Source organism: Cylas formicarius, unplaced genomic scaffold (genome assembly GCF_029955315.1).
Source record: "Cylas formicarius isolate icCylForm1 unplaced genomic scaffold, icCylForm1.1 PGA_scaffold_9__14_contigs__length_23061073, whole genome shotgun sequence".
Lineage (NCBI taxonomy): Eukaryota > Metazoa > Arthropoda > Insecta > Coleoptera > Brentidae > Cylas > Cylas formicarius.
In genome coordinates this window covers 12,514,619-12,524,456 of record NW_026844365.1, presented here as the reverse complement: position 1 = coordinate 12,524,456, position 9,838 = coordinate 12,514,619, and the positions used below count along the sequence as shown (strand labels likewise).

Genomic DNA, 9,838 nt, shown 5'->3' with positions numbered 1-9,838 from the left:
ACAATTGTTGCAGTTCCGTGATAAAAAATACGTGGCATTTTTTATTTGAAAATATATTTTGTTTACTTTTCAGTCAGTATGTGCCCGTATCCGATATCTTGATAGATGTTTATTTCGGTATTAAAGACTTAGAGATACGTTTGTTTAGAACTGGTATTTATTTGCGCCAATTATCGCTTTTATCTTATTGTAACTCCCCGACGTCGATATAAAGTGCAGTTTTTATATATAATCGCCCTATAATTTATACCAAATTGTCCATTTAAAATGTCTCAACTGCCAGAACGTCTATCGAAATTATTCAAGTAAGTATAAAATTCACAGAACACCACCACTAGTGATTCATCCTTCCTAATTGATAGAAAAATTGACGAAAACAAATCAAAGTATATCGAAAACTTAAAAGATGCAGTTGCCATCGAATCCGTATCGGCATGGCCACATAAACGAGGCGAAATCAAGAAAATGATTCAGTGGGCCGCCCAAAGACTTGAAAAACTGGGAACGCAAGTTGAATTAAAGGATATCGGGACGCAAAAGCTTCCGGACGGTTCCGAAATTCCTTTACCTCCCGTTTTATTCGGTTCCCTTGGATCTAATGCCAACAAAAAGACTGTATTGCTTTATGGTCACTTGGATGTCCAACCTGCTTTAATAGAAGATGGCTGGGATTCTCAGCCATTTGTTTTGACTGAAAGAGATGGAAAATTGTTTGGAAGAGGGTCATCCGATGACAAAGGACCCGTATTGGGTTGGATCCATGCTATAGAAGCGTATCAACAAATTGGTGCAGATTTGCCCGTAAATGTCAAGTTTGTTTTTGAAGGAATGGAAGAGAGTGGCAGTCTAGGGTTGGACGAGTTATTATATAGCGAAAAAGATAAATTCTTAAAGGGAACTGATTACGTTTGCATATCTGATAACTACTGGTTGGGGTCCGAGAAGCCTTGTATCACTTACGGACTGCGAGGGGTGTGTTATTTCCATATTGAAGTAGAATGTGCCTCCAAAGACTTACACAGTGGCGTCTACGGCGGAACCGTGTAAGCTCTTACCCGCTACAAATATATTTTGACATATTGTGAACAATCCAATTACAGGCATGAAGCAATGACTGACTTGGTTCACCTTTTGAACACGCTAGTGAGTAAAGACGGCGTGATTCTTATTCCCGGTTTAATGACCGAAGTGGCTCCTTTAACTGAAGAGGAAAAAAAGATTTATGGCAAGATTCATTTTAATGTGGACGAATACAGGTGCGATGTCGGATGCGAAACGCTGCTGCACAGTGGGAAGAAGGAAGAGATTTTGATGCACAGGTGGCGCTACCCGTCTCTGTCCATTCATGGTAAGAGAAAAAACAAAATGTTAAGAAACAAAGGGAGGTGCTTACTCATCTATAGGGTTGTAATGTACTAATTCTAAAAATAATAATAATAAAACCGGCACCCATAACTTAATCCAAACAAGGTCGATTGTGATTTTAACCACAAATTTTCATATTTGTTAACGATTTTCACTCTGAAGGCATAAAAAATTCACTCACTAGCCGACTATATTTTTTTTAATTTTGGTAATTTGCGTTTGTTATTTGAGAAAAGAAGAAGAAGGAGAATAAAATTCTCAAAAAGAGAAGAAGAAAAAGCAAGAATGATTAATGATAATTGATACAGCGGATATGGGGCGTTTTTCAATTTTTGAAAATTCATAAAATTGCTGATAAATTGCTTAATTTCGCATAATTGAATACTGCTTTCGATATTTTATATAGCAAATATAATTGGGCTTTTCAATAATTTGTGGTTGGTATGCCATTGTCAATAAAAAACAAAGAAGGCACGATTTCCATATAATTGAGGTGACCAGATTTTTAGATGGACAAAGTGTGGAAACTGAAGGAGGGGGGTGGGGGGTATCAACAAATATTTTCATACAGAATAAAAATATTGTAAATTTTTTTTATTTTTAACAAGTGAAATTTATAAATATAAAAAATGTATATTTTATTCCTTGACATTATTTTTATTTGAATGAATTTGTTTCAGTAGATTGTTTTTTAAAATATTGTAAAAATATTTAAGAATTTGTCAAATTATATTTAACACAAAATGGCTTTCAAAGATTGAACGCTTAATTTTGATTTTTCTGATGCCCATACTTGATTTTCTTTAGAAAGAACACTTTCAGTCGCAGCGTCAGTTCTATGTAAAGATAGTGCATATTCCATAATTTTTAATACATTATTGTATGACTATCTAACTGTTCTCTAGTACACTACAATATTATATGTATATGATAATCTAAAAAAATACTAAAATGTTAAAAACACTTACAAAATTAATTTGCACTAAACCTAATTTACATTAACATATTTAATTGTTGTTTATAATGAAATTAGTTTGATTGACTTAAAATATTTGCTAAATTTTATTCGTATATCTTTTTCTAAAATGTACTTTTTGTCATCAATATAAAATATGAACACTATCAGTATTTCCCGCTAAGTTTAAGAAAATTTATGTATTTATCAAATATATAAATAAATTACTTAACTTAATTTTCTATGGTAAATAGCAGATTTGTAATATTTATTTGTTTAATTAGCTTGCTAGCACGCAGTAAGAACACGAAGTGTATCATCTGAGGGACAAATACAATGTAAATGTCGTAGCCCGTAGAATTCTTATAACGCAAAACAATGACTTTCATAAATATTAAATTTAACTTAATTCTAAAAGTCGGGAGTTTTGAAAAACGCCGCGGGATGCGGGACAAATTCTGAAAAATCGGGACTCTGGTCACCTTACATATAGCATTAGTAAGTTGTATTATTTTTTGGGAAAACCGAAAAAAATCTGAGGTACTTATAAAGAATTTATGATATTTTTTACCAATTTTCCTCTATCTCGTTTAGAAATAGGATTTTCCTATTAAAACAAGGTACAACCACGTTCTGTCGAAATATTCCCCTTACAAGTTCAAAAAGCAGACGGAACAGCATTTAAAAAACGCTTTCGAGATATACTTTCTTATTTTAATTATTTACTGCCTCTAAGCTTAAAATTAAACAAAAACGATCACTTTAAATCCCGCAGGCATCGAGGGTGCATTCAGCGAACCGGGTCAAAAGACTGTGATCCCACGGAAAGTCATCGGTAAATTTTCCATACGGATCGTTCCCAATCAGCAACCGGCCAAAATTGAAAAATATGTAGTCGATTACATCACGAAAAAATGGGCGGCATATGGCAGTCCCAACACCATGAAAGTAGGTCACACATAGTTATTAATTAATATAGGGGCCCTAGTACTGTAAAAATTGGGAAGGTGGGAATAATCTTTCACTTACTAACCTGCAATTTGTACCATTTTTTTTCTAAACAGCTATCTCCACACACACTTAACTAGAAATACATATAAACCTAAACCTGTCGAATTGACAAACTGTCAGCGGCAATGTTGCTTTTGAATGCCACTAGGTCTTATTGGTTCCTTTGATATAACACTAATTATTGGTCAAAGACGACCATATCTTTTTCATCATCGCTTAAAAAATTCCTCTATTATCAGCATAGGGCCTCTATATATCTGGTACCTGTATGGCTACATGTAATCGCGCAAAACGACGCATGGTAATCAAACGAACCGTAGGTATATATGTCGCACGCGGGGGCTCCGTGGACCGAGGATCCTTCTCATCCTCACTACACGGCCGGCATTAAAGCCACTAAGCACGTCTACGGGATTGAACCTGACCTGACTCGCGAAGGTGGTTCCATACCTGTGACTTTAGTACTGCAAGAGGCGACCGGGAAAAACGTCATTCTGTTACCCGTCGGCGCCGGCGACGACGGAGCCCACTCTCAAAACGAGAAGATTAATATTAGAAACTACATCGAGGGGGTACAGTATTCGAAAGATCCAATTTTCATGTGGGGCTTATTTAATTTCTTTTGTTTCAGACCAAACTCTTGGGCGCCTACTTATTCGAAGTGTCCCAGCTTTAAGCGCATTTTGCAAATAAAACAAGCGTTGGTTTTTTTTCAGTTGACGTTTCATTGTTATACTTCATCCTCCACACTTTTCCGATAGAAATTACATATAATTTAAAACATATCTCATTGACAGGATAATAAGCTACGATTTAAATGACGCGGTCAAGTCACATGTTTTTGCACCTTAACCTAGAGAAATGTACAAAATGAAAAAAGAATATGTGTAATGTGAATGTCACATCAATCGACACTTTACTCTTTCTAAATGATAAAACTTTATTCTGTCTTCTATTCCTAGTGATTAGAAGACTTCAGATGGTGCTGCAAAAAAAAAAGTTCTCTGGTAAAAATTAAAATTTGTAAAATAAACAAAGACACTAACACATACTTATCGTCCTTACTTTCTAGACGGGATTGGAGATCACATGTATATAAATTGGAACCTGAAACCAACCAATCTATCAAAATCAAATCCCAAAGCCTTTATACATAGAATGTTATCGATGACTACTAGATAGCGCCAAAAAAATCGACTATTTTGTTTTAGTAAAAATATATCAATAATACATATCGAAAAAAAAATTCATTAATATTTATGGGAAGAGGTCCATTTGTATTTTTTACCTGATCTCGTTATTGCGTCAAAATAGTCAAACGACAAATACACAAAAAAGTTGAATTCTCTATAAAAAAAAACCAGAAGCGTTTCCAAGAAATCAAGCATTATAATTAATAAATAAGCTCCTTTTACTTAAGCTTTTCTTTTTGGAATTTTGTAACTAACAAACGACTCAATATACAAATGTTATTTCAAAAGGAATTTAATGCTCTACAAAAAAAGCTTTTTAATATTTTTCCAAAAAGGTAAACACGGATACACTTGAAAGCAAAAAAATGAAATCCTTGTTTTTCCATTTTTCAATATACAAATGTTATTTCAAAAGGAATTTAATTCTCTACAAAAAAAAGCTTTGTAATATTTTTCCAAAAAGGTAAACACGGATAAACTTGAAAGCAAAGAAAATGAAATCCTTGTTCTCCACTCAATGAATTAAATTCGAATTCTACATCATCAAAATTTATTATATCATCAATATAACAACTACAAAATAATTTTAAAAATAACAATTATATATAAAAATAATAATTATAGTAAAATCATATTTTTTTTAAAGTACACAAATTCGTATCTGTTTATAATTTTCCTCTTTCACTCCTTCCATTTTTAAAACAATGAAAAGTGAAAAATAACTAGAGCGCGAATGAACGTAGGCGCTTTGTTCTTAGCGTAGGTAACCAATCAGCGGAAGCTTCGCCTCCAAAAAAAAAGTTTCCAAAAAGTAATATTTTCATTTAGATTCGCAAAAAATAACCATGCGTTGTCAAGATGAGCTTTCGCATTGACTCAATAAATTACATGATATTTCAATCACTCCCTGTATAATGAAATGCAACCACACGTTGGGCAGTTTTACAGAGCCGAAACATAAGATATCATATACTGAGGAAAACAGTTTTACATTACCTGCATAAGGCCTGCGGCAGGGACGAAATTATGGGCCCGTAGCCTTGGGAATTGTCGTACAGTTCGAAGAGGGGCGCCGCAACTAACTTGTAATTCTTGGGGACCGCGAATAGGGCTGCAAGTTTAGGAAAACCAAATCAGGACCGCGTCACGCAACGCCACTTTGTTCGATTTCCGACACTTTCCATAATAAATATTTAAAAACATTGTTCTTTTCGCTTATAGGTAGAAACAAAGGTGGTATTATACGCAACAAACTATAGACTATGGATTTACAGAGGGAATGTTGAAAAAGGACCACCAACTTTGAAAAAATAAATAAATAAAAATATCAGACGTTATAAGGTTGGTAGTTCTTTCCGACTGGCGTTATAAAATTAAAAAAAGGGAAACATCACAAAAATGGCCGCATCAGTACAACAGTCCCGTTTCACAAAACTATTTTATTGTTACACCTCTAATTTTTTTTTCTCATAATTCATAATCAAGTATTGATTTGCAATTTGTCAATTCATTATTAAAAACATATAAACAAAGTCACAGAATTCTTTTAATAGGTAAACTATCGATTGTAAGGATTAACCTTCCAACTAAGGATAATTCAAAATTATAACGATATGAAAAATGAAGAACAGACCAATTGTTTTCGTAATCCCGACTTAAAAATATAAATTACAAGTAGCCATTCTTCATTAAAATAACGACTACATAAAAAGTTGACCACAATTATTAAACTTTAAAAATAACATCAGTTTTGTCGCACGTACGAAAAATAAATGGAAAAAAAATAACATTCGGGTAACGCTATAAAGTACAGTCTTCTTCGCTTAATATTAACAATTCGTAATACAATACCCTTCTCTTGTAGCTGAACTAAGAATAGACGCTTGTGTTCCTTGGGTTTCGTTATGTGGGGCGGTATGTAAGGGTATTGGGGCGGTTCAAAGTTCGGCCTCCACCAGTTACCGATTATGTCTTCGACGACCCATTCTTGCTTGACGCCGTCCAAGCGGCCGAGAGTCTGCAACACATCATATAACCAAGAAGGTCCCCTTCAGTGATGCTGCCAAAACACACTCAACAGAATTTTGTTTGTACAATATTGCTTGGTGCAAAAGATCTAGTTCAAAATTTCACTTTCCATTACATATACTTTAGCTTTGCCTTAAGCACTCTTTATGTACACAGGGCGTAAAAAAGGAATACAAAATTTTCTTATTCTAAACCATTGTCCAATGAAACCATCAGTTTGGTTCCTTTTTTAGCCACTCTGTATTACACCAAATATTAGTTTACTTTTCTCATGCCTCTCGCATACAAATTACAGTAGATTTATTAACCTATTTCACTTACACTGAAGGGGTTTTGAAATCACGTTTTCTTTTTATAACGAGACCAATTACACCCGATTTATACACGGTAGTATTTAATGAGAGACTGCTAATGTCAACTTTATCGAACTGCTAGGCTTGAAGAATGCAATCACCAGATATGACTGGTAACTTTTAACGGTTTTCACCTAAACTAACCAAAACGACATTGAACTTAGTAAATGCACTTTTTCAATATTGAATGAAATGTTAAACAATCAATTGCCGAGTTGGAATATGGTTGTCAAAATCTCTTTTTATTACAATACACTCAACCTACACAGTTAAAATTTTTTGAACAAATGAATTTAAGAAATTATATTCAACAATCCTTAGATTTAAATAAATTACACAGTCCTTTAAATATAAGGATGATTCATTAGTGGGCCAGAAGTAGAATATCTTCGGTACAAATAGTAGTATAAATTTTGGCTACGTACCGAGAACATCGGAATTCAGTATCAAGGAAATGGTAACTTTCTTTTACTAAATGACCAGATTTCATTTCTAAAACAAAAACATGCACCATTATAATAATAATATAATAGTATTTCTTTCGGAACTTATTATGAAGAATTTTCTAGTAGAGAGCAATTTTTTTATAGAAACCTAGCAATTAAACCCACTTGCTGCTGAGACGGAAACTTAAAATTGTCAATTTCTAAAACTATTAGGACCATTAGTTCCCAAGACATTCTACCTAACCATCACCAATGAACCGCCGGGCACTAGTTAACAACCCACAGGTAAGATAAATGCTGTCGCCACAGATAAAGAGGCTGGTCGATAATACAGGTCTCCCACATTTCTGAATCGCTTTTTTTATTTTGGTTAAACGCAAGGAAAAATTAAAACAACTGGAGACGCAAATATTTTGCCAATCTGAACTTACGTAAAAGCTATATACACATGCAGTATACGCAACGAGTAACAACTAAAAAGTAAATTAAAAAAAAAATAGTGGCGGTGTTCGAAATAATCCCGCTAAAAATTTCGTCACAATTGTGGCACCATCGGAAGAAACAAATGGAAACACTGATCTTATGTTAACTTGCACTACTATGACAATTTGTCTCTCCCGAAGATGCTGACACGGTATGATGCGCAAATGCCTTGGTGGAGACATGTTAGTTAGTAACACAAAACTAAATGACCATTCCGCTCTCCAGACTTTTTTTAAATTAAAATTATATATTTTGGAGATGTTGCAAAAGCATATTACAATTTCTGCTCCAGTTTATGAATACAAGTTTATAAATACATTTATATACACGTACGACGATTAACTTAATTAATAAGCACTGAGAATGCACATTTTTCTTTTGTTTTGACAGCCGGCGCTAAAATAGGTAAATTAATTTTTGATATTTAGTGGGTGGAATAAACAGCTACCAAAAATACCTATTGTGATCTACTAACACCAAATGAAAAATGAAATCACCGTCTTAGATAAAGCGCCACGAGAACGAGCTGGCTGCATAAAATATGTTTTTGTATTCAATCCTAAATAAAAAATTTTAACACTACATATAAAATATGAGGTACACACAATCTTCATTAAATATGAAAAATCTTGCAGTTGCAAAAAAATCTGAAGATTAGCAATAAAATTCATTGCTTCTCGATACAAAGTAAATATATATTCACACACCATTAAAGAGTATTATCTTGTATTAAGTAATAAAATGACACTGATTAAATTCACAAAATATAATTAAACTTTTTGGTATAATTTAACAACCCATAACATAATTTCATTTGCAATCAATGATTGTGCATTTAATACCAAAGCTTCGTTACACACTCTACAAGGTAGAGGATAGTAATAAGCTTCAAAATTGTTTTGAATAATTTGTAAAAGTTGTCGCACAAAAGTTCCTGAATACATTGAGAAAACAAAAAATTTGAATATTTGCGGATAAAAAAAATGTTTTTTTAAATGTTGACAATAATCATTAAAGAAAAATGTTGCCTTTGAATATAACCTCTTCATGTACTTATACTAACTGTATTAAAATTATACTTCAATTATTATTTTATAACACTCCAAACTTACAGGTTTAATTAACACCAATACAGTTGTTGTAACAAGGTCTTCAAATTTTAACAATTCACCTTATAAAACCGCTACAATACAACACACATACCTCTGTGAGTAACCTTTTAAGGCCGTCCACTTCATCTTCACCTGGGTTTAATTCACCCCCAGGTAATTTAAAAAATGTGGTCCCCAACTGCAAGAGTAAAACGTGAGGTAAACCATGTTCATGTACCAACAATACACCCTCCACACTTCTACGCATGCCTATTCTTTCAAATTCATCCCTCATTCTTTGAAATCGTGCAGGAACGCTTGGGTCTTTCTCAAAAAGCGGCTCCTTGGTGCCAAATATATAATTCGTCAGTGGATAACTGCAGAAAAAGAATAGTTTGTTAGACTGCAAGGGCACCATCACTTAATGTAAGCCTTTATAAGAAAAGAAATAGGACTTACAGATTAATATTTCTATTAATAGCAGTTGAAGGGGTGAATTTTGCTTCCACGGCGCCAGTGGGGGTTGAGCTTTGGCTATTTCTCCGGGGCCACCCTGTGCCGCTACCCGCCATGTTATTTTGTTGCTGCTGCTGCTGCTGCTGTTGGAGCTGCGCTTTCACTTGCGACGAAGTCATGGCCATTTTGATACCTTATGTGGTTTAATTATAACTTGAAGGCGATATCTCGCCAACCAGCGGGAATTTATGTTTAAAAACTGTAAAAATTACACGACAATCTAAACACCACGCCGACCTGCCATTAAGCTTCCAAACAATAACTTCAGTGGTACCAACGTCAGAAATTGTTCTAAAAGTTTTAATTGCCAGTGCGTTCAATCTACAATTCTTTCTTAGCACAATGTAATTTTCTGAATCGATTCGAGGATTTTTTTTTATAACTTAATTATGACATC

General features: G+C 33.8%; 2 protein-coding genes across 4 annotated transcripts; one reads left to right on the top strand and one right to left on the bottom strand.

Moving 5' to 3' along the window:
• The first annotated feature begins 14 nt into the window (after positions 1–14).
• On the top strand, positions 15–4,046 carry LOC132707836 (cytosolic non-specific dipeptidase-like). Its single transcript, XM_060679800.1, has 6 exons — positions 15–305; positions 363–1,043; positions 1,101–1,348; positions 3,096–3,268; positions 3,652–3,903; positions 3,963–4,046. The coding sequence occupies exons 1-6, from the start codon at positions 268–270 to the stop codon at positions 4,005–4,007; spliced, it is 1,437 nt and encodes a 478-aa protein (XP_060535783.1). The 5' UTR covers positions 15–267; the 3' UTR covers positions 4,008–4,046.
• On the bottom strand, positions 4,047–9,705 carry LOC132707839 (cleavage and polyadenylation specificity factor subunit 5). Of its 3 annotated transcripts, none has more exons than XM_060679805.1 (6): positions 9,385–9,705; positions 9,038–9,302; positions 6,376–6,541; positions 5,521–5,635; positions 4,397–4,438; positions 4,047–4,316 (listed from the first exon to the last, which is right to left on the bottom strand). In XM_060679805.1, the coding sequence occupies exons 1-5, from the start codon at positions 9,564–9,566 to the stop codon at positions 4,417–4,419; spliced, it is 750 nt and encodes a 249-aa protein (XP_060535788.1). In that variant the 5' UTR covers positions 9,567–9,705; the 3' UTR covers positions 4,047–4,316; positions 4,397–4,416. The 3 variants fall into 3 exon arrangements, with proteins under 3 accessions (XP_060535788.1, XP_060535786.1, XP_060535787.1); XM_060679803.1 differs by having other exon boundaries at positions 4,048–4,316; positions 4,378–4,438; XM_060679804.1 differs by having other exon boundaries at positions 4,048–4,316; positions 4,384–4,438.
• Between the last annotated feature and the right edge of the window lie 133 nt (positions 9,706–9,838).

What these genes read in the sequence shown, in the direction of transcription:
- LOC132707836 (XM_060679800.1), top strand. Translation starts at nt 268, where the DNA reads ATGTCTCAACTGCCAGAACGTCTATCGAAATTATTCAA. An exon ending in CGTCTATCGAAATTATTCAA is followed by an intron (nt 306 to 362) that starts GTAAGTATAAAA and finishes CCTAATTGATAG; the next exon opens with AAAAATTGACGAAAACAAAT. An exon ending in TTAGAAACTACATCGAGGGG is followed by an intron (nt 3,904 to 3,962) that starts GTACAGTATTCG and finishes CTTTTGTTTCAG; the next exon opens with ACCAAACTCTTGGGCGCCTA.
- LOC132707839 (XM_060679805.1), bottom strand. Translation starts at nt 9,566, where the DNA reads ATGGCCATGACTTCGTCGCAAGTGAAAGCGCAGCTCCAACAGCAGCAG. An exon ending in AGTTCAGCTACAAGAGAAGG is followed by an intron (nt 5,636 to 6,375) that starts GTATTGTATTAC and finishes CTAAACTTGCAG; the next exon opens with CCCTATTCGCGGTCCCCAAG. An exon ending in CTGCCGCAGGCCTTATGCAG is followed by an intron (nt 4,439 to 5,520) that starts GTAATGTAAAAC and finishes GGTTGGTTTCAG; the next exon opens with GTTCCAATTTATATACATGT.